The 23,346-nt window shown below is 38.1% G+C and overlaps 1 protein-coding gene across 15 annotated transcripts in view; it reads left to right on the forward strand.

Annotated features, from left to right (window-relative positions):
* Nucleotides 1-1,175: 1,175 nt before the first annotated feature.
* The window catches only part of XRN1 (5'-3' exoribonuclease 1), a 40,205-nt gene continuing 18,034 nt past the window's right edge, over nucleotides 1,176-23,346 (forward strand). For 12 of the 15 annotated variants that reach the window (XR_003534751.1, XR_003534750.1, XR_003534756.1 and 9 more), the window contains exons 1-29: nucleotides 1,176-1,305; nucleotides 3,402-3,634; nucleotides 4,905-5,002; nucleotides 5,343-5,452; nucleotides 5,553-5,663; nucleotides 5,887-5,969; nucleotides 6,919-7,006; nucleotides 7,128-7,296; nucleotides 7,514-7,581; nucleotides 8,584-8,718; nucleotides 10,055-10,118; nucleotides 10,886-10,991; nucleotides 11,603-11,692; nucleotides 11,842-11,998; nucleotides 12,331-12,450; nucleotides 13,162-13,331; nucleotides 14,156-14,276; nucleotides 14,369-14,467; nucleotides 16,060-16,163; nucleotides 16,642-16,773; nucleotides 17,484-17,646; nucleotides 17,795-17,908; nucleotides 18,379-18,477; nucleotides 18,641-18,756; nucleotides 19,543-19,689; nucleotides 20,020-20,109; nucleotides 21,082-21,217; nucleotides 21,948-22,004; nucleotides 22,168-22,300. Coding sequence is in view for 8 of the 15 variants with exons in the window: in XM_027686293.1 (XP_027542094.1) it covers nucleotides 1,231-1,305; nucleotides 3,402-3,634; nucleotides 4,905-5,002; nucleotides 5,343-5,452; nucleotides 5,553-5,663; nucleotides 5,887-5,969; nucleotides 6,919-7,006; nucleotides 7,128-7,296; nucleotides 7,514-7,581; nucleotides 8,584-8,718; nucleotides 10,055-10,118; nucleotides 10,886-10,991; nucleotides 11,603-11,692; nucleotides 11,842-11,998; nucleotides 12,331-12,450; nucleotides 13,162-13,331; nucleotides 14,156-14,276; nucleotides 14,369-14,467; nucleotides 16,060-16,163; nucleotides 16,642-16,773; nucleotides 17,484-17,646; nucleotides 17,795-17,908; nucleotides 18,379-18,477; nucleotides 18,641-18,756; nucleotides 19,543-19,689; nucleotides 20,020-20,109; nucleotides 21,082-21,217; nucleotides 21,948-22,004; nucleotides 22,168-22,300 (3,388 nt within the window). In the remaining 7 variants the exon portion in view is untranslated. Of the gene's footprint in view, nucleotides 1,306-3,401; nucleotides 3,635-4,904; nucleotides 5,003-5,342; nucleotides 5,453-5,552; nucleotides 5,664-5,886; nucleotides 5,970-6,918; nucleotides 7,007-7,127; nucleotides 7,297-7,513; nucleotides 7,582-8,583; nucleotides 8,719-10,054; nucleotides 10,119-10,885; nucleotides 10,992-11,602; nucleotides 11,693-11,841; nucleotides 11,999-12,330; nucleotides 12,451-13,161; nucleotides 13,332-13,515; nucleotides 14,122-14,155; nucleotides 14,277-14,368; nucleotides 14,468-16,059; nucleotides 16,164-16,641; nucleotides 16,774-17,483; nucleotides 17,647-17,794; nucleotides 17,909-18,378; nucleotides 18,478-18,640; nucleotides 18,757-19,542; nucleotides 19,690-20,019; nucleotides 20,110-21,081; nucleotides 21,218-21,947; nucleotides 22,005-22,167; nucleotides 22,301-23,346 lie in introns of those variants that run through there. The other 3 variants (XM_027686296.1, XM_027686298.1, XM_027686300.1) reach the window with 3 other exon arrangements.

The following is a 23,346-nucleotide window of genomic DNA, read 5'->3' on the forward strand; positions in this document are numbered from 1 at the left end:
TGTAAAGTGGTTCTTTCAGCTTTTTCTACTCATATTCACAAGGGCTTTCTAAAAATAATTAGCATTTCTTTCCCGCGCTAGACCTTGAATTTTGGTTTTGTTCAGCTTTCTTCCATGTGGCTTGGCTGTGTCTAGGAAAATAGTCTGGATCTTAAGTCTTACCATGAGTAAACTGGTAAAGTGTTACTTTGTTCTGAACTTCTTTCCTTAGCCTGCAGTGCAAAGAAACCCTCCTGAAGGACCTGGCACAGAGCTGGGGGTTGGAGCAGTGCAGGGGACAGGGTTTGTAGCTGTGACTGCAACAGGCAGCTCCGACAGCTCTGGACAGCCCGTCTGCTCCCCCTTGTGAAAAGCGTGGCCATAAGGGAGTGTTTTTCAGGCTCCGTTTCAGAAAAAGTGTTTTAACACAGACAAGAGTAGTCTAAATAAATAAGGAGAGAAGGCAAGTACTAACTTACAGTAATGCTTCTTCATGTAGGGAAATGTGGGGGGAAGAGAGGGAAAAATTACACTTTTACCCTACGGTAGGCTATCGTTAGAATTTTTGTACGGTATCTGTGTTTCTGCTGTTCTGAGAGACAAACAGTCCTGTCGGATTTTGATCACAGGCTCCTGATCACAGGCGTGAGACTTAAGTTTCAGTTCTGTTCAGCTGAAGTCCAGATGCTCGGGAGAGTAAACTTGAATAATGGGGATTGCAACTAGTTATAGTGGGTTTGTTTGTGAATCTAGCGGGTGGTCTTGTAAAAGTGTTGCCACTGTCCCATAAACGCGAAGATTTTTCAACGTAAAAAATCTCTGGAACATACTCCGGTCTTTTATGGTGTGGTAGCTGAGTGCTGGGGTTCTGTTCCTTTTCCCAGGCTTTATCAGTTTATCGCAGCGCACAGACGTGCCCGGGGAGCTGCTGCACCACGCACCGCCAGCACGGCTCTGCTGCCCTCCGCGGGCACGGCGTGGGAGCTCCACCGAGGAGCCGGGGAGGGAGCGAGAGAGGGACCGAAAGAGGGACCGTCTGCAGGGTTTGATGTGAAGGGCGGGCGATGCGCCCCCAGCCCTGAGTGGCGGTGACGTGGCCGAGGGGCGGCAGCGCCGGCCGGGCCCGCCCCGCCCGCCCGGGGGTGCGGCGGGCGCTGGGCCGCTGTCAGCGCCGCGCGCCGGAAGGAGGGCGGAGCGCGGCCCGCCGTGTTTGGTTCCGGCGGGGCTGAAGGGGCGGCGGGGTCCGCGGCCATGGGGGTCCCCAAGTTCTACCGGTGGATCTCGGAGCGGTACCCCTGCCTCAGCCAGGTGCTGAAGGAGCATCAGGTGAGCTGCGGGCCGAGCGCCGCTGCCTAACAAGGGGGCTCGTTCCCGGGGGGTCCCGAGCGGCCCCTCGACGGGACGAGGGAGCAGGACGAGCGCCCGGGCCTGTCCCCGGCCGGCCCTTCGGGGCTGAGCCCGAGCCCGGCCGGCTCGCCGGCAGCTGTGGCGGCCGCGGCGGCCGCGGCTCAGGGGAGCCGGAGCTCGGGGCAGCCCGAAGTGTCGGGGTGGCGGCGGGCGATCGCTGGGGAGGGGACAGGGCGCTCGGTACCCCCGGACGGCCCGGCTGTACGGGCCGAGCCCGCCGCTGGGGCAGCGCCGCCCGGGGCCGGGGCCGGCGGCACTCGCACCCCTCGTTACGGCCGGCGATGTTTCCAGCAGTCCCGGACCCAAACCGCGCTGTTCCCGCAGGGAATGCCCAGCCTTGGCGTTCCCCTGGAGTGTGGCGGTGCCCGGCTCGCTCCCCTGCTCCGGCTCCCCGTCGGTGGCCCCGCGGTGCTGCCCCGGCGGCCCCGCGCCCCGCGGGGAGCCCCGGGTTGGAGTTTCTTCGTTGTTGGGCTCAGAAAAGTTACAGCTGCTGACGAAGGATGGCGCAGTAATGACGAGGGGCGGGTTTTACCGCCCTGTTGCGTTTCCTTGTTGTCACCTGCGTCGGGCAGTTTGTGTTAGGAACAAAATCGGGAAGTAGGTTCAAGCCTGGAAAAGGACAGTGGTAAATGATGCTTTTAACAGTAGGGCAAAAAAGTCTTGTTTTCAGGGAGGCCACGTTTGGTACCTGTTAGGTACAAGCTCTTTATCATTTTCAGGCGGTGTTACAGATGTGGTTTTATAGTTTGAGTAAGGATGTTCTGAGAGGGGTGACAGTCTAGGGCATGTTTGAATATTAATACATTTTCCCTAAACAGCTCTGATTTTAAAAGATTAAATAGCTGTTGTGTCAATGTAACTAAGATGCCAGGTTCAAGTGATTCAAAATCTGGATATTTGACCCTTCCTGCTGGTCTCAAAGCAGTTTTCAAAGCTTAGGTCTTTGCTTATGCTTTGCTTGGTCCTGCTGTCTGTGTAGCCAGAGGCAGCAGTGTGTGTTGGCTTTTCTGCTGTCTGCTGAGGAGTCTGGGCTGCTCACTGGACTTGTGGAACCTTTAAGCTTGTGCTGAAGAGCTGTGGCAAGCTGCAGCAGCAGTGTCTGCTTTAACCAGGGGGTTGCAGCAGGGGGTACAGTTGTAATGAGAGCAGAGTTTTTATGAACAGTCATATCAGTGGATTAAAGAATATATTTGTTTATTGCAAATTGATCTTGTGTGTGTTTGGTGGGGTTTGGTAACAAAAAGATAGTAATGGCCCCTTTGCTTCATATGGTTAACAGTGTTTTTGTTGCTTGTGTACATTTGGGAAGGTTTTTTTTCCTTTAAAAGAAAGTGTGACTGCTACAGATAGGGCTGTTAGAGGAACAGAGAACTAGAAAGAAAAAAACGCACGTTTGGAAGTGTGGGAAAGAAGTTGATGTTATCGCTGCTAATTGTGCTGCTTTTGGTGGTCATTGCCCCTCTCCAGACTCTCAGGTGGCTCAGAGCACGGCTAAAGAGGCAGCTTGCCGTGGGCAGGGGAGGAACTGGCTAACTAGGAGAACCCTAAAGATTCTTAAGCTGGCTTTGCTCTGGAAGTGTTGTTGGAAATTCCATCTCAGTTCTGTAGTTTTTATTGTTTGTAGTGCAGCTACGGAAGACTGAATCAGTGAAGTGTGTGGGGTTATAAAAAAGAAATAAATGTTTCTCAGAAGAGTGATTTTTGTTTGCTTTTCCCTTTTACAATGTAGAAGATTGAGCGAGCACAGGTACAAAAGTCCTGAGGTTCCAGAAACAGCCAGGATAGGATAGGAATCTGTTCAGCTGACTTTGGTCACTGAGAAAAATCATAATAACAGATTGCAGGCAAACCCATAACCAGAGCAGATGTTCTTCCTTAACACGTTGGTGTGCAGCAGGTTCCAGGGAGGTTTTCTCACCTCAGCTGTTTCCAGAGTTCCTTGCTCTCAGCTGTGCCTCAGGCAGTGATTGCAGTGCTTCAACTTCTCAAGTGGGGACTGACTGTGGCTTTTGCAGATTCCAGAATTTGACAACTTATACCTGGACATGAATGGCATTATACATCAGTGTTCACATCCAAATGATGATGATGTTCACTTCAGAATCTCAGAAGATAAGATTTTTGCCAATATCTTCCACTATTTGGAAGTATTGTTTCGCATTATTAAGCCGAGGAAGGTTTTCTTCATGGCAGTTGATGGAGTAGCTCCAAGAGCAAAAATGAATCAGCAGCGTGGGAGACGTTTTAGGTAAGAAGATTAGTTCTGACTCTGTCTTGAGGATAGTAAACACTTAAAAAACCCCACTTACTTACATGTATGCCATAAAAAGTAAAATAGATTGACTGATTGTGCCTTTCACAGTGGTTTTAACTTGTAGTTAAATGAGAGTTACTACCTGTAAAAATGTTAAAATGAGGATCCAAAAAGGAAGGTTTGCTTGTTACTTAAACTTTTCTCTGTGTGTGTGGCACTTGGGGACAGGGGGAGCTTTTTCTTACAAAATTTTCTGTGAAATAAATCTGCAGTGGAGCTCTTGCAGATGTTTCCACTGGCTTCATAACCTGGGAGCGTCTTTGGTATTTGTGAATGCTGGTTCTGGATACGCCTTTTTGGTGACTGTAACGGGGTGTTCTTTGACAGTCATGGAAGAAATGAATGAAACTGATTCCCTGTTGTTCCCAGTTCCCCAGATACATTCTTCAGATACAGAGCTGCAAGTAGACTCACAGTGTTAAGAATTATAGTAATGTTTGGGGAGATTTGGAAGCTTTTTTTAAGATTGCTGGAAGGAAAGAAAGCCAGTGTTCAGACAGTGCAGGGCTGGTGAGTGAAATGCAACATTAACAAAATGGGGGAAGGGATGAGAGAAAATATTTTCAAGCAACTGGACTTTTTTTGGGTTTTTTTGATGAGTTTTTTTTCTTTAGGGAAAGAAGGAGGTTGAGAGGAAGTAGAGATTAAAAAAGTTCTAAATAGAAAATTGTAGTGGAATTGAGAGAAGGACAAATATCTAAGACTTAGATGATTTCTCTATTTCTGTTCAAATGGTTATGAAATCATTGGCCAGGAAGGGCTGGGATAATGTTTTTAGTTTCTCCATTACTGGTGATGATAAATTGTTCACTCCCCTCACTCCCTTGGTATTCCAAACCTGCTGCTTCGTTTCACTATGTTACCTTTATTTTCTGGGATAGCATTTGCAGATGTTTAGATCCCAAGTATTCCTACTGTTTCAACAGTCATTGTGATCAGCCACTGTATGATCATCTAAATATTAACGGCATCTGAGTAGTGACAGGTTACCATCAGTACTAGGAAGAAAAAGCTATTTTTAAGGCTTCCTTGTTGGATTGGAAACAAATTCAAACTACTCAGGAGTCAAATTTCTCTTCCTTTTCATTTTAGTACTCTAAAAAATCAACTATATTTATTTTGTCAGTAAAGCTGTACTTAGGATAGTAACATTTGAATAAGATGATTCTTTCTCTGCTCTCTCTCCAACCCTGTTTTGTTTTAGATCAGCAAAAGAGGCAGAGGACAAAATAAAAAAGGCATTAGAAAAGGGAGAAACTCTCCCTACAGAAGCCAGATTTGACTCCAACTGTATTACACCAGGTAAGATAATTTCTCAGTTATTTGTTTAGATTTATGTTTTTGCATCTGTATTTTGGTACTGTTTTTCTGTCTTAAGGGTGTTTTTTAAAAAACGGAAGACAGAATCAATAAAGGCTTAAGTTGAGAACAGAAGTTTTAGTAACTCAGTAGGGTTGGAGTATGGTCTCATTCTAAAAATTTTTTAGATTATTATGTAAAAAGTGAAATGTCTTAGGAAAAAAACAGTTATCCCCTTCATCTTTGGTAGAATTTTTTGTTGCTTTTCTTTTCATTAATACTTTTAATATGTAAATGCAAACTAGTGAAAAGCTTTGTTTTTAACTTAGATTTCTGTTTTCAGGAACTGAATTCATGGCCAGGTTGAATGAGCATCTTAAATATTTTGTAAATATGAAGATCTCCACAGACAAATCCTGGCAAGGAATAACAGTCTATTTATCGGGCCATGAGGTCATTGCATTTTCTTATTATTTTATTTGAAATAAATTTTTATTTTATAGAAAAGTACTTACTGTTAATTTTTTTTTTGTGTTTGTTTTGTTTTGTCCAGACTCCAGGGGAAGGTGAGCATAAAATTATGGAGTTCATCAGATCAGAAAAAGCAAAACCTCATCATGATCCAAACACAAGACACTGTCTCTATGGCTTAGATGCTGACTTGGTATGTGCAATTCAAATACGACAAACAACAGAGATTTGTCAAGCCTGTGCATCTTTGATATCTTCCTAAACTCATAGGGTTCTAAAATGTTATTAAACAAGCATGTAATTTTGCATTCCTGCAAACTTTTGAATTTGTAATGAAACACAAGATCAACTTTTCTTTATACTGCTTCATTTACAAAATGATGAAGTAAGACCTTTCTAATATCTCTTTGCAATAGATAATGCTGGGATTAACAAGTCATGAGGCACACTTTGCACTCTTAAGAGAAGAAGTCAGATTTGGTGGTAAAAAGGCTCAAAGGTGATTTAACTTTACTCTTATTTTATATATAATGAAATTAAATCCAAAAGATACTGGGTGACTAAAACAGGTTTGTGTTTCATAGTTTGGGTTTTTTTATTGATTGCATACTAAGTTAATAAAGTTTTAGTTTTTTTTTTGGGTTAGAAAAGTCATGAAATTAGAGAAGTCAACTTGTTAAATTGTGCATTTAGATTAATTTACATGACAAAATGTTTACTGTCAAAACAGCTGATAAAAAAATCCTTAAAGCTTTGCTGTGTTACAGTTTTTCCTTCATATTATTAATGGGCATCCCAGGCTGTAGTGACATTGTTTCCATAACTGTCTTATGCAGATACTGACTTTTTAAAATGTATATATATCTCTGGGGTTTTGTGCTTGTAAATAAGTTACTAGAATAATTACTAAGATGTTGGCTACTTTATGCCGTAAACAAATGGTAGGTTTGTTATTCTTTAGTGCTACATTGAAGCCACTAAATAATGCCTATGGAGCATATTTTCAAGTAGAGCATATTCTTTTCTTAGAAGCATTTCAAATGACTGCAAAAGTAACCCATCCAGTTTAGATGTGAATCTGTGTATCTCTATTTATTCACACTGGTTCTAAAATACCTTAAAATTTGTTGGGCTTCGTGCAAAGTTAGATTAGTTTGTCCCTTTTTAAAACAATGGGGTAAGTACTTAGGAAATAGTTCCTGCAGGATGGAACTCCACAGAGCTGCCCTGCTTTCTCTAAGTTAGCTGTTCTTCATACAGTCAAAATTTTCTAGACCAAACCAGATTAATCCTAAAATAGATTCAAGGAAGTGTTTATACATTATTTCTTCTATAAGGATACAATCCTAGTAAAAATTCTTGGGGTTAGGTAATCTTGGACTTATATTAATATTAATGTTGAAAATGTGTTTATAAATAATTAACTGGGTGTTTTGAATAATTTACAGAGCATGTGCACCAGAGGAAACCACATTTCATTTACTGCACTTATCACTGATGAGAGAATATATTGATTATGAATTTTCCCCAGTAAAAGTAAGTTCTAATGGAGCCAAGATTGGAAAAAAATGCGTGAGGTCTTTATGCAAAAATTATAATAAAAATTGTACTCCTGGGGTTTTTTTCTTTTTTCCTTCTTTTTCCCTCCCCCCCCCAGGACAAGATTTCCTTTGAATATGATATTGAAAGGATAATAGATGATTGGATCTTAATGGGTTTCCTTGTAGGAAATGATTTCATTCCTCATCTACCTCATTTACACATAAATCATGATGCACTGCCGCTCCTTTACAGAACATACATGGCTGTCCTGCCAGAACTGGGAGGTAAGAAAACTAACTTCAGCTGTGGAAAGTAGAAGCATTAACATTCCTGCCTTAATATTTATTGACCTTTTTAGCCATATTAGAATGTTTAGAATTTACTACGCTTTCTTTAGACAGCCAGCAAGATTGCATTCTATTATCTGTGGGGCATTTAAATATTAAAATTTTAAAATTGTTAAATTGTTAGTTTAAAAAACATACTTAATTTTCACAATAGGTTACATCAATGAAAATGGGCATCTGAATTTAGAACGTTTTGAGAAATATCTCACAAGATTGTCAGATGTAAGTAACTTTGAAATTGCACTGTATGGAATGGTAAAGTGTGTTGAATATAAACTCAATATAGTGCCCTAAAAGAAACCATACTGTAGTTTTAATGAACTATTTAATTACTGTGTTTTACAGGTGGTTCAATCAGCTGTTTTACCATTTAGCAGATGGAATCCAATCAGTTGTTGTCTGATCCTATCATAGTATAAGAGGAAAAAGATTGAATCACTTGATCTGTGCTTTAGCCAGCAGATCTTAGTACTTTAAGTCAAATGAGGATTCACCAGTAGGGTCGTGGTCCTCAGTTCCCATGGAATAGTGTGGCAGTATTAGGCAAAGCTTGCCACAGGCAGCAATATTCTCTGCTTCCCCTGCTGGTACAGTTTCCTGTAGGGTAAGCTATGTCTGAAGGTCTTGGGGAGGAGCGTTGTTTGCAAGTTTTTTATGAAAATCGTTGGTAAGGAGCAATGAAGCATTAATATCTCTCAGAGGCATCAGCATTGACCATGAACTAACTGGTGTACAGGAGACAGTCCTGTTAAGTGCCAATGCATCCTAGAGATGAGGTAAGGTGTAGGCCATGTAGAAATGGAAAGGATTAAGCCTTCTGCTGACCTTGGAAGGAGGAGATAGCTGTTGCCCTTGCTTTCAGCCCTGTCCTCTGGTTCTTGGCTAGAGCTATGGCAGTGTTAGGTCTGTGGCACGAGGCTATAGTACCCAGACCCCCTATATATGTATTGCTTCTAGAGTTGATAGTCAAGTGTGGAAGTTAGTTAACTCTTTTTATTACCCCTTGCTGCCTTACTGGAAGTAAATTATGGCTTGGCTATATGTTACATATTGCTGAGAAACAAGATTTTTACTATTAATCTCTTGTAGCTCTAGGGCAAAATGTTTATGGACAAATGACTCTACATGTAATCTAATGCACGTACTAAAAAGACATTGTTAATTTAGCTTCTGAATTGGACATCACTCAAATATTTGCAAACTTACTTTAATCTTTCTGCACAGTTTGATCGTGAACACTTCAGTGAAGTCTTTGTAGATCTAAAATGGTTTGAAAGTAAAGTGGGCAATAAATACCTCAACGAGGCAGCTGGTATTTCAGCAGAGGAAGCCAGAAAAAATAAACAAAAGAAACAAAAGGTGAGTATTTTACAGGCAGAATTTCAGAAAGTAGAATATTACTTTTTGCAAATCAATATTTTGATCTTAGACAAATTAAACGGCATAAAACTCTGTTTTGAGATTTTTTTTTTTCAAATCAGAAAAGATAGTAAAACCAGGATGCTTTGCTGGTTGGGAGCGATGAAATGGTTAAGTCAAAGTCAGGTTCTCATGAATTTGGAAGTCTTGTAAACCTGTAATTTAATGCTTTGCTGTTCCTCAGAAGCAGCAAAACATAGTTCTGGGTGAGTTAAGGTCAAATCTGCTCAGCTTTGTGATTTTACTTTTCAATGCAGAGCCCGCTGCAAGTTTTATGTATTCCAGATACACCGATAGATGAGTCAGGTGTGTCTTGGTATTAGCCAATTATTTGACAGTGAGTAGGTAAATAGCACTTTCATTGGTGTGACCTATCTTAGATTAGTATTAACTAGTAAACTTGCAATTCTAAATATAACTAATTAATAAGGAACAGCACTTTTCAAGTATCTTGGCTCTGCCCCAGTGTCATGTTCCCCACCAGCACTTCCATTGGCTGTCCTTCAATATGTGCCTTCAGCAGGGTGTAAAGTAGCAGCCGAAAATTCCTCTCAGTTTAGTCAGTCCCTGTATATTGTTATCCTGATCTTTAGTGCACTCTGAGGTTTGTAAGGGTGAGATGTTAGCTCTTCCTTTAAAAAGGTGTGCTGTATTTGTGGTTGGTTTCTGATTTGTCCCAGAAGTTTGGAGCAGCTGTGTAGTATTTAGCCAGCCCACTTGACTGATGTTTGAATGGCAATGACAGCCAGGAGCTGGCACACCTCACGTACAGGAGGGCCAACCTAATGACTCTGTTAGTGCTGTACACAAAACACAGTGCAGTGTGGGAATGAAGTGAATATTTGGCTTCTTTGACTCTCTGAAACACAGTTTCTTGTATCCTTACTTCACACAAAAGTAGTTTGAACTCTTGAAAATTTACTGATGAGAAGTTTGACTGCATACTGGTGCTGTAGAACAATGCATGATGTAGGTAAAAGTGCTTAAATGTGTACTGAACAGTTCTGGAAAATAGTAGCATTTTGCAAAACAAATATTCAAGTATTTTTTTAAAGGTAGTTAAGGTTTTATCTGAGGCTGCTCTTTAGTCTAATCTGTCCTTTTGTCTGATTAAATAATTTTCTGTAAGCAATTATAGGAGAAGGAAATGGGTTTTATAATAATAGTATTTTTACATTTTGATTATAGTATTTTGAGTTGCACATTATATTGTATTGAATGAGGTTTCTGCATATTAACCTGTATTTTTACATTATCTCAAATATTAATTTAATAGGCTCAGGAAAATTCTATATCTTTGGCTGCTTTAGAAAAAAATGAAGATGAAGTGACCCCTAAAAGTAAGTGCAAATATTTTTTCCATATGCATATAACAAAACCCCCATGTTAAGATGTGTGTAGATTTGGAAGAACTGTAAGAATTTCATGTCAGAGATGGCCTTAATCTAAATGCAAGACTTTTGTAGTCAGCTGTTGGGAAGTGGAACTGCTTTGGAGAGAGAGAGTGGGGCTAAAGCTTTTGAGGGCTTCTTCCCTGGCCTGGATTTCTCTGATGAGTTAAAGGAATGAATGAGCAAATCTTCAACAACATTATGTTTTTAATAATAGTATGTCTAGGTTTTCTTGTTTTATACTGGGGACAAATGAACAGATTTTTCTATGGCTTTAGGGTTTTTGGTTGTGGTTGTTTTTTTAAACTCATTCCACTTGTAGGAAATATTTTTTGCTCATGTTTTGAAATTAATTGTCAAAGATATATGAATAATACTTCATGATATAAGATGGTGTTACTGAACATAGTTAAATTTTAAAATCTATTTTAATGTTTTCTCATATTTTTTTCTGGTGACTTATATATCTTGTCTGCTCTTATAATTGAGCTAAAAAATGGGCTACCTGTCTTGAAAGTTCCAGAATTTCTCTGGGTAAAAGATTTTGTTTGATTGTGTCGTGTTACTTTCAGTGCAAGGAAGGTATGAGCACCTATAACTTTGAATCGAGGGATAAAATTAAGTCAGTAAGTCAAAAGTGAGTGGTTTTAAACCTATTATAGTAGAGAGGTGAACATTAATTCCCTCTTTTTTATTTTTCATGCCTGCTTTTTCAGCCATGTTGGAAGATGAACCAGAAGATGATGATCTGTTTGAAACTGAGTTTAGACAATACAAAAGAACTTACTACATGACTAAAATGGGTGTAGAAGTAGTTTCTGAGTAAGTGTATACTTTTTCTTCTCTCTTATTCTAAACCCTAAAGAAAAGTCTGTAAATATCTATTAGAGGGACTATTTACAAGAGCATGTAGTGACAGGACAAGGCATAATGGCTTCAAACTGAAAGAGAGTAGGTTTAGATTAGATAAAAATGAATAAATTCTTTACTGTGAGGGTGGTGAGGTCCTGGCATAGGTTGCCCAGAGAAGCAAGGCCAGGTTGGATGGAGCTCTGAGCAACCTGGTCCAGTGGAAGGTGTCCCTGCCCACTGGGACCCTGCAGAGGGGTTGGAACGGGATGATCTTTAATGTCCCTTCCAACCCAAACCATTCTACAATTCTAGTACAAGACAGAATATTCTTCAGTGTTGAAAGCAGAGAACATATGTAAGACTGCTGCAGTGGTGATGACTTTGCCTAATGCAACAAGAGTTGCAACTCAGGTTTTCTGTAATAGGTATTTGAGGACCAAAGAGAGTCCATTAGGATTAAATGAGCCTAGAAAATCATGGTATATTAGGTTCCCAAAATGTGCTATCTTCATTTCTATGTACAAGATGCTAAGTACTTTTTGTATATTGTGAAAATTAGTATCTTTCCTTTTTCTTTTAAGTGACTTCTTGGCTGATCAAGCTGAATGTTATGTCCAGGCAATACAATGGATTTTGCATTATTACTACCACGGAGTTCAATCATGGAGCTGGTAAGAAAAAACATCAAATGAGAAACTGCTGAAAGACAGAGTGATATTTCACCTTGAATGCTGGAACATTTCATGTGATTTGGTTTGGCTGTGATCTGTGAACACTACTGTGCTATAATTAAGTAACTTAAGAGGTTTTTTCCTTGCAGGTTTTATCCTTATCATTATGCACCTTACCTGTCAGATATTCGCAACATCAGTGAACTCAAAATCCAGTTTGAGCTGGGAAAACCCTTCATGCCATTTGAACAGCTTCTTGCTGTACTTCCAGCAGCTAGCAAAGATCTGCTACCTAAATGCTACCAGGTAAGATATAGAATTAAACTGCATTATCTATCTATTGCTTACTGATTGTCTGCTTTATTTTATTTTACTCTTTTGACGTTTTTGCATGTTTTATTAATTATGTTCTATCTCTAAATTTTGGGTGTATGGGTAAATATTCTACTTGTTACTATTCTTACTACATTGCAAAGTTAGTAATAAATAAAAAGTTTTGCATTTCCTAAGCAATTTAGGACAGCTAGGTATTGAATTCCTCTACAGCCCTGAATTGGTTTTAATACCAGCCTTCCTCTGTCTCTTCTTACAATTAGTGCTACATTGTCTCTGATATTGTCTCTGTTCTATTTTCCTAGCATTTGATGACTAGTCAAGACTCTCCTATTATAGAATATTATCCACCTGATTTTAAAACTGACCTAAATGGAAAACAGCAGGAATGGGAAGCTGTAGTATTAATCCCATTTATTGATGAGGTAAGTTCTTTCAGCATCTGCTGTCTATAAAAGCTTCATAACAAATCTGCTAACTTTCTTAATTAATCAACAGTTAGACAAGCAATTAAGTGGAAGCTTAGATTTACGCTTGGTAAGATCAAAGAAGAATGTAAATGTTAGCTGCCTGGGGAGAAAGCCTAGATTAAGTTACCACAAGCAAAGTGGTAGCTTGAGGAGGCAGAAGTTCTAAGTAAGGGCTGTGAACTTCATGTTGTTTGTTAATGTTTTTCACCCGTTATTCAAATATTTAGTTTCAGATTCTTTGAGGGAAAAAAGTTCTATTCCTATATACATGGAAAAGTACAGAATGTCTGTATGTAAAATAAAAGAAACACTTGAGGAAAAAAAAGTGTATTTTTACAGGAAATCTCCTCACATGAACACCAGTAACAGGGGGCATTAATGGAGAGGAATAAAGTAACAATTTTCCTTTTGCATATAGGAAAACAGTATTAGATAAGGCTACACTGTGGAAACAGATTTGCAAAAAGGTGATCTTTATTCTCCAAAGCCGTTCCATGGTAACTGTCCTATTTTTGTCAGAGAGCTGGGACGTGAGGAAGGGTGAGGCTGCACTTGGAAAATGAGCACATGAACCAGAACAGTGCACACATTCACTTTCCCAGGGTTGATGTTTCCATGCTAATTTTTGTTGCCAGTTTCACATGTACTAATTTCTGTGAAATTTAGAAACGGCTGCTGCAGGCCATGGAGTCCTGTAACAAGGGCCTGAAAGAGGAGGAGAAACGAAGAAACACTCACAGTCCTTGCCTGATGTACTGGTATGAGAAAGACGTTGAGTTCCAGTACCTGTCACCATGGCCAGAGAAATTCCCTGCAATAGAACGATGTCATACAAGGTAACACTGGCATAACTAGTTTCAAGTAGGCTAAAAGTAGTTGGAATACTTTTATTAACATTTTAACCAAAGCTTGCATATGCCAACATCTACACTGGCAAATGTAAAATGTTGAATTAGATGTTACTTGTTTTGGATGGCACATAAAAGTATTTGTCCCTTCAAATGTTACTTTGCAAAACAGATGAACCAATGCTAAATCATTGAGAACAATCTCGAGAATTACTAAACTTTGTATGACACAGAGGATGGTACAAATATCTGATAACTAGTGATGAGTTATCAGCATGATAATTCCAGAGTATTTTTTTAAAAACGTAAGCATTTGGATCCAGTGCAGAGTGGAACACAAGTGTGTTTTTCACCTTTCTCTCACTAAAAGTAGCCAGCTTTATTTCACACATGCTGAGGTCTCAAGACGAAATGGAGACATAAGCTTAATAGTAGTGAGACTTAAAGCAGAATAGAGGAGGAATGCCTGTTGCTGGATTACAGTCAGTGAAGAATGAATAGTTGTGAAGATAAATGATACCATTAATACCATATGGAACCACTGCTAATTTAGAATTTGATAATAACAATTATTTAAAATAGTGAGTTTGGCATGTATTGTGAAGTTTTGTCTTCTTCCTAATGAATTGTCTCTTCATAGCAATAGCATGGGTTTTTTTTTTTATACTCCTTTCTATAGATTCCAAGTGACTTAAATTAATTACTGGAACGTCAAAGGGTTTGTCCATTAATTAGTATTTGAATGAGTATTGAGCTTTTCTAGAGCTGAAGGTCAATCTGTATGAACAAGTGTTGTGCTACTTATTTTTTAGGTATAAAACAATACCTTTGGATGCTTGGCATGTAGAAATAACCCACAATAAGATAACTAAAATCAACAAGAGTGCATTATATTTTTGTGGATTTCCTACTTTAAAGCACATTAAGCACAAGGTAAAAGATACCTCTCTTCTGAGATTTCAATTGTATTTAATAGATAGCTATGTAAGAGTTTGAGTTTTATGTGCTGTTTTGTTTTTACCCAGTTCTATCTTAAAAAAAGTGGTGTACAGGTGTTTCAGCAAAGCAGCCATGGAGAGAACATGATGTTAGAAGTCATAGCTGATGAGAACTCCAAAGATCAGGTAAGCATTCAGCTCCTAACAAAAGACCAAAACCTTACAAAAATCCAAAATCAACCAACCAAACAAAAAAAAAACGGACAAAAGCTTTGTCATAAAAAGACTGAATTTGGTAAATATTTAGATTTGGAATGTTGGTTATTTATGCCTTTTTAATAGTGTACTATATAAAGAAGAAAGCTTATGGAGTAGTGATGAAAAAAATTTAAAAAAATTTAAAACCCAAGCACTTCTTAAAAAAATTAGTTAAACATGTTGAATTTAAAAAAATATCTTCAGATTTTTAAAAAAAATTTATTTAACTGGTAATACTTGATTTCAAACCAAGCTGTATGTATGAGTTGTTAAAATTTGATTAATAGGAAGGAAGGTGGTACCCAGCTGTATACTCCAGGCCATAGAGTTAATTGCATGAGTAAGAACTCGGGAGTTCTTAGCTCCCAGCACAAAGCTGAGACCATTAGGTGGTCATATATTTATGTGTGAGAATATATATAATTGTATATTCTCAGTATATATTTTGAAAGTACCAGCTGAATCAGTTCACTGAAAACACTGATGGTACTTGTTTGCTCTGAAAGTTTTGTTGACTGTTGGAGTCAATAGTAAAAAATAAGGTTCGTTAGGATTAAAATGCTAAATTTGTGTAGGAAACAGTCTAGAATTTTGGGTATCTGCTGGGAGATTTAAATTTAGACTTCACAATATGAAGTGTCAGTCTCCTTAGCAGAGTTTCTGGCATCTTTCTGTGGTAACCTTTGGATGTCCTTGAGTAAGGAGTTGGTAGCTGACTAATTAATGGTATAAATGCAGTGTCCAGGCCAGTGCTGTTTGAGTTTTGTGTAGCTGAGTATATAGACACTTTTTCACTGGCCCCTTTTCAACAGCAAAGCAGACTTAACACTTTCCACTCAAATGGGGCTGTTTGATAGAGGAATTAGAGGGAAGAGTCAAGGTAGCAAAAGACAAATGCAGAAAAGAAAAATGTTTCAGAGATAAATAAAACCAGGAAAGGAGAGAGGAGGGAAACAATGTGATAGCATCTTACATTAGAGAGACAGAGAGAATGCGTATTTAAGATACCTGACAAGAAAAATTAAATAAGCCAAAATAATGTATTAAAAAATAGCAGAAACTCATTAGAAAACCCACAACATAATGTGAGATTAAAATTATAGATGGTACAAAGTCATGGCCATAAGTGCCGTTCCTTTATTTCAGTGAGGTACACAAGTAAAATCTGTGGTACGAAATATTTCTCTAATCTCAAATTGACATTTTGATTTTTGTGTCCCAGAGACAAAAATAGTTCTAAGTGATTTGACAAAAGTAGTACTCAGCCTATATCAGAAATGTAAATCAGTCCAGGTCTTACACATAACATATGCAACATGCAAAGAGCAACATTTCTTATCAGGTATTGTGTAATCTGTATCAAATATATTTTCATAAGATGAAATGAACTCTTTATTCTGCAAGAAGCCTGTTTTTTATCTAGAGTAATTTTTATTGCAAAAACAGTTTGAAAATACTGTAACAAAAATCTTTTAATATGTTAAACAATTAGTAATAGGAACTTCTGGGGTTTTTTTCAGATGGTAGAAAATGTTGCCAGTTTGATACTTGGAAAGCGAGTTTTTGTTAACTGGCCCCATCTTGAAGAAGCCAGAGTTGTTGCAGTGTCAGATGGAGAAACCAAGTAAGAGCTGTCTGATGCAGAGTTATTTGTTGTCTTTATTAGTTTTCAAATTAAGTTCCTTGGGCTGTACATGAAAATGTCGGTTTTATTGTAGTGCTGACAGCAGATTAGTCCAGATGTAGCAAAGGCTGCTTGGTGGGAGAACCTTTGTCTAACATTGTTCTGAGATTTGTTGGCTCTGTAGCAGTTCTAGTCCTTCGCTATTTTGTAGTTGTAGAAGCTTGGGAGAGCTCATTCTTAATTTTGAGGGAAAAATGCATGCACAGCAATCCACACAGAGAATGTTTCTATGCAACCTTCCTTTCAGCACATGTATTTTTGATAAAAAGATATGCTGTGTGGCCTGTTGTGGAAGGGATAGAGAAAATGATGCTGCAAGTTTTCTACATCCTTAACAACTGATTTCTGACTGTTTTAAGTTTTGCTCACAACTAGATGAATCTTACTTGGTTAAATTCATACCTGTCATAATCTCCAGGTTTTATTTGGAAGAACCACATGGCACACAGAAGCTTTACATGGGAAATGCAGTGCCCCCAACCAAAGTGGCTTATGTCGGAGATAAGGAACAAAGCATGTGGGTAAAAGAAGTTCAAGGCATTTCAGAGCAGTAAGTAACTTCAAAAATGAAACTGTAACTTTGCATTTTATATCTTAGCTGTGTTTTGTTGCTGTATTACAGGCCTAAGCAGCATAGAAGAGCTGCTGCATACGTGATGATAAAGGTTAATCGAGTCTGCTGGAATTTTTAAAAAACCAACACAAAAGAGCTTGTGTTGAAATTTCAGAATATGTGGAGTTAGTCCCTAGGTAATTAAAGTTAGATGCTGTTACAAAAGAACTCGAATGAGTTTCAGTATTTACTCTCCCTCTCAATTTTCTGTTCCAGTGTTAGTAATCTTCAGTTGTAGGAAGTACATAGAATGAAGTTGTACGGTATCAATTGGCAACTCAAATAGCTTAGCATTTGAATACAGCTCTTGCGCTTCTAGAGTGTGGGTGCTCAGTGGAATATAACTGAGTTACAGTAGTTTGGCATTTTATTATCTGTCATTTGAGTTAAATGCTGTAATTAAACTGACCCCTTCCACTGTAAAGATAAAATGTGCTTCAGTTAATATACTTAGCTCCGTAGTGATGGCTGTGCAACAGAGGGTAGCAGTTGGTTAAGCCATTTATTCTGTGTATTTTTTGTAAAATAGGAAGCAAACTATTAGAATCCTCTTTTAAAGAGGGTTTTTTATTTTATTTATTTTTACTTCAATACTTGGTTCAGTTCTGTCTATTGTAATCAAACTAAATGTTCCGCTTTGTATTCAGCTACCAGAGAAGAAAAGGAATAATTATCCATGAAACATCAGTAGTTGTATATGCTCAGTTACTCACTGGGAATAGGTATCAACTGAACCAAAATGGAGAAGTTTATTTGGAGAAGCAGTGGTCCAAGCAAGTTCTTCCTTTTGTTTACCAAACGGTCGTCAAGGTAAATAAACAAGTTCAGTGTCGTCTTCTTTCAATTATTTCAGATTCAGGTGATGTTTTAGAATAAGTGTCCATTTATATGAACTTTTTTATTATTCTGTTGGAACTGCATGATATTTGAGATTATAAATTTTGTCTTTTTCATGTAGGATATCAGAGCCTTTGACTCTCGTTTTTCAAAGATCAGAACTTTGGATGATTTGTTTCCTCCTGGAAGCACAGCCTTCATGCTGGGATCTCCTTACTACGGCTGCATGGGAGAAGTTAGTTCCAGTAATTTAATATTTTTTTCCCTGTAGATTTCTTCATTTGTAAACTTAAAATAGTCTAAGATGTTGTGTGACAGTAGTGGTAGTTTGCCAGCTAAAATTTTGAATCTAAGATTCCCTGGTGGTTTGGTCAGAGGAAGAGGGAGTTCTTCTGTTTTCCTTGTCATTGTTGCTGGCATAAGAGTAAAAAGCATAGCAGGAAAGCAGGATTATTAACTCTTGGGGATAATTTGCAATACATAGAGTTCCCATTTTGTCCTGTTTTCAGTCCTGGATTCCTTTGATTTAATGCTGACTGATTGCCTCTCTGAGGATGCAGTGTACAGGCCAGGGCAAGGTGATAAATCCCAAAGTATTTCTGTGCCTACTGCAGCAAAATTGTTGATCAAGTAGACTACAAGGTCTAGTATCCAAAGCCTGCTGGTTTTGAATGGCATTTTTAATGTGTTGTGTTTCTCTCCAAGGTTCACGATTCCCGTGATGTGATCAGAGAAGGCAGAATTCGTGTAGTTTTTAACATTCCCTGTGAGCCCCAGCTTGATACTTTAATACAGAACCAGCATGTAAGTGCTTCTGCTTTTCTAGTAAAAGCTTAAACCACTTATCGAATAGATTTTGCAATGGTAAATGTCTTTAAGGGATGTTTCCATATTATTAATCTGCCCTTTGTATAAAAATCCTTATCCTTCAGAAATTGCCAATATTTTTTATTTGTTTGTTTTAAAGAAATATTCTGTGAAATACAATCCTGCATATATTTTGGCCAGCCGTCTTGGAGTAAGTGGATATCTTGTCTCCAGATTTACAGGGAGTATCTTTATTGGAAGAGGATCGAAGAAGAAGTAAGTTCTCTTTGTGAATTTTGACAACTCTACAGAATTTCTGCTGTGTTTTAAGTGCTGTTCTTATCAAGTGTATGCTATTTTATGATGCGAAGCTTTCTTTATGGTATATTTGCTGTAAACTAAATTGATATGCAGTGTTTTTCTCTCCTATCATAAATGTGTTTTTACTTCCTGTTTACTGGAGAGTTCTGTTTGCTTTAATATTGTAGGCAAATATAAAATTGATTTTCCTGGTTAGCTGTTTGCATAATTGAATTAGGAGTTTAAACTGACTGGACCACACTGAGAATAAAAAAGTCAAATTGTTCTTTTAAGTTCTTTTAAGAACTAGTTAAGACTGCTTAAAATATATAAGGGAGGCAATCCATATAGTCCTCTGAATGTCAAAATTGTGGTTTCCTGGGACAGATCTCCAAAGATGTGTTTGATGCATGAGCATCTTCTTGTGATCTAGTGTATACATTTATTCCTTACTGGTTGCTCAAGGACATTCTTCTACAACTTGGTAAATGCCAGGTAGTTTGTGGTTGATTAGATCTCAATTAAAGAAGAGTAAAATATTTCCTACCCTCCGTTGCAATAAAGTTTGGGCACACAGGTGGTCAGCTACCATAGCTCAGCTTTTGGCCTGGAACATTTTTGACACAATGCTAACAAGTAAACAATACAATTAATTTCATTTTTCTCTGGTTTAAGGCTGAGAATGTATTTTTATGTGGGTTTTTTTTAGTGTATGTACGCACACGTGTTACTGCAAGTTAATTACCTTTTTCTTGCCTCCAGTCCTCATGGAGATCACAAAGCAAATGTGGGACTAAACCTGAAGTTCAATAAGAAAAATGAAGAAGTTCCTGGCTATACCAAGAAAGTTGGAAATGAATGGATGTATTCCTCTGCAGTAGAACAACTACTTGCTGAGTATTTAGAAAGGCAAGTATTGGGGATGAATTTCATCCAAATTATCCACCTTTATCTCAGTCTTTGGATTTTGTCCTCTGGTCATGGTTCTTCTAAGAACTGATAAGTTTGGTTTTGGAGATTGCTTGATGGAATTTCTTTTATTCCAGTTTTCTCCTTCTAACAGTCTTTTTCCAAGGAGAATCATATTTTGGGATAGAGTAATTTTGTTAACAACTTACCTTTGACAAATGAACAGTATGACACCAAATTAAGTAAAAAATAATTCATCTTGTCTCCACAAATTTTGAAGCCCATCAGACTTTGTTTTGATGAGGCTTTTTTGTGGTCTGTTTTTTCCAGGGTGCCTGAACTATTTAATTATGTAGCCAAGAACAGCCAGGAAGATATCTGCTATGAAGATGACATTTGGCCTGGAGAGGATGAGAATGGGTGAGCCATCTTGCTCCTTTTTTTTCTCGGATAAGGAGAATAAACACAGACAATTTTGAAATTGGTAGTTTGGGCTGCTTTGTAACTGAAGCTTTGGTGTTCCTTAAGCAGCATGATTCTTCAGCAATGACTGAAAAAATCACTTGAATGCTGGACATTGCAGTTGTGCAGTGCAAGTGTCTGTTTCAGACTCCAGTCTCAAGTTCAGTAAATGTAATTTTCAATGGCTGCATCATAATTCTTGCTTTTAAGTAACCCTCAGTAGACACAGCTATGACTAGTCATAAAGATAATTTTTTGTAAAAATAACCAATAATTGTTGTAGTTGTCTAAAATCACTTTTAAAAATAACTTACAGAATTTAAGCTACTTTGCACATTTTTAGTATCCATTTAGTCGGTTCCATGGGAGACAAGTAGCAGCCTTGGTTCCAGATACAGTGTGGTCACATGAAAAGCTTTAATTATCAGCTGGTAGGGCCTGTCCACGGGCTCCAGATGGTAAGTCTGTGTGACACTGTGCCCCACAGGACTCTTGCCAGGTGGATATACCACTGTGGGGCTCTTCTCTTAGAGGAGTCTCAGGTTTGTGCTCCATTTTACCAGACAGGCTTGCCCCGTGAAGTCCTTTCTTACAGTGTTGTGAGAAACAGCTGGTCACAGAACCTGTCATCACATCTGGACACAGTTTTTTGATTGGATGTAAACATAATTTGCTGAATACTTTTAATTGAAGTTTTTTTTTTTTCTGAAACAAAACTTTAGGATATGGTTTTGAAACAGTATTGCATGATTCAGATTAATTTTTTTAATCCCTGCTGTAAACTCATACAGAGCTCTGAGGTTCTGTTACTTTATGAATATATACAAGCATTGTGCCTGTATCATATACATGACTGATTAAATTAGGGAACGTGGTAAAATGCCTAGTTTATGCACTTAAAAGCTTTAATTCATGTCATTTTTTATTCAGAGCTGAGAAAGTGCAAGAAATTGTTGCCTGGTTAAAGGCACATCCTGTATCTGCTTTGTCTCGCTCATCTTGTGACTTGCAAATTTTGGATGCAGCCATTGTTGAGAAAATTGAAGAAGAAATAGAGAAATGCAAGGTATGCAGCTTGGTGTCATTGTGAGCAAGGGTGAACCAAAAAGCAGCTGCTCGTTATTTTCCAAGTTCTTGAATTAAAATAAAACCATTGAAGATTACTTTTCATTCCAAAGAAAAAGGATACAGACTGTAATGTAAAATCAGAACTTGTCATGTGAATTATCCCAGAAATTCAGAAGAGCTCATTATTCATCTTTGTAATTGGCTCACTCTTGGGGGTGATTTAGCAGCAGTAGGCTATACTCTGAACTGTGCCTTTTGGTGGTTTCATAAAGGAACAGGTACCAGGGTATATATATATTCAGAAATACTAAAGTGCTCTTTTCCTAAGTACAGAAGAACAGTCCCAGCTGTTCTTCCCTTGCAGTTTCTCTTTGGTCTGCAGAAAATTGTTTTCCAAAGGCCACAGTTGAAAAAAGTGGGCAAGGAAATTACTAAAGTAAAAGCTAAGGGCAAAACCACATGAAACAGTGGGCTAATTTTTTTGAAATAACTTGCAAGGGCATCTTAATAAAATTGATGTGAAATCTGGAATTAGACAACTAATGCTTTGGTAAGAAATCCACCATGTTTAAAAACTGGTCTTATTTTAAACACTTCCTGAAAGCTGTTACACCATTATCTAAAAGAAATTAAAGAACTCTACATGATCTTTTCAGGTGGTTTGTTTTACCTGTTCCAGTGCTGGTTCCTACACTGGTTTATACTGACTTTCTGTTCCTTTTCTTCAGCAAAGAAAGAGCAACAAGAAGGTGCGAGTGACTGTGAAACCCCATTTGCTGTACAGAGTAAGTGATGGGAGAGGAGAAGGGGCCTGGGGGTTTTGTTTTGTTTGGGGTTTTTTTCCAGAAAGTTTGCTTTATATTTTGCCTCAGGTACTGTTATAAATGCATTTTAATTGTAATCCTTATTCTTTTGCCTACACTAACACAGTCTTTTGGTTCTTGTCAGCCATTAGAGCAGCAGAAGGGGGTTGTTCCAGATCGGGATGCGGAGTACAGGCTGTTTGACCGTGTTGTCAATGTGAGAGAGAACTTTTCTGTTCCAGTTGGTCTTCGAGGTACCATTATAGGAATTAAAGGAGGTAATATTTTCTTTGTGATTGTAGCTATATAACAGCTCAGCTAGTGATGTGAAAGCAGCTTCAGAACAGTGTTTTGCAAAATGGTTGTGAACACACACAGACTTCTCACTCTGCAGCATATACAACATAAAGCCATTAATGAACATATTTACTGTTTTGAATTCAACCTACAGGTATTCTCTTTTAATTTCATGTGTTACACACCTGTTCTTTGCATAAGAAATTACCTGCCCTTTGTTCCTTCTTAATATAAATAAGAAGTTCCCCTTTGTTGCCTCTAATATGAAGAGGACAGATCAAAAATGAACAAAATGAAGTTATGGAAAGATATGAGCAAAATTAAGAGAAGTAGACATAAAAACAAGTGTTAACCTTAATACTTACATTAAACATAAAACTTTATCAAATATGATTTGTCTTAAATTGTTTTATTTTGAATTTTTTTTTGTTCTGTGATACTCCATTGGCATGGCTTTATACCTTCTTTGACAAGAAGATTAACCATAAATCTGTTTCAAGTAAATAAAAGGATTTATCCACTTCCACTGAGTAGCAGTTTGAGATCCAGTAATGTAAACTGTTTTCTTACCTGGCATTTCAGTGGTTGCTTTCTCATGCAGTTTGCATCTAACAGAATCTCAAATAGACTAGACTTGGGTGCAGCTTTTCTCTCTGTAATTACAATATATTAATATAATTTTAAAGGACTATTAGTCTATCATTATGCAGGAAGTTAATATTAAAGCTGTTGATTTCTGACTACCTCAGTGTAAAAGTGGCTTACATCTCCTCTGTGGCAGTTTCTGACAGCTGTGACATTCTGCTATAAATTGCAGTTCTATTAATGCACACTGGTGAGATGTTATGCATGGTACATTTCTGTTGAAACTGTATCTTCAAGGGCAGACATACATGACTTTGAGAAGCATTTTCAAATTTCCGTTAATGAAATTACTCAGGAATAAATTGGGGGTTTCATGTTAATTTTTGGTCTTTTCATTATTTATTGCATAACCAATATAGATGTTTATGGAATTTAGAAGGAA

This window comes from Neopelma chrysocephalum, unplaced genomic scaffold (genome assembly GCF_003984885.1).
Source record: "Neopelma chrysocephalum unplaced genomic scaffold, ASM398488v2 Primary Assembly neopelma1_70, whole genome shotgun sequence".
In the NCBI taxonomy this organism is placed as follows: Eukaryota; Metazoa; Chordata; class Aves; order Passeriformes; family Pipridae; genus Neopelma; species Neopelma chrysocephalum.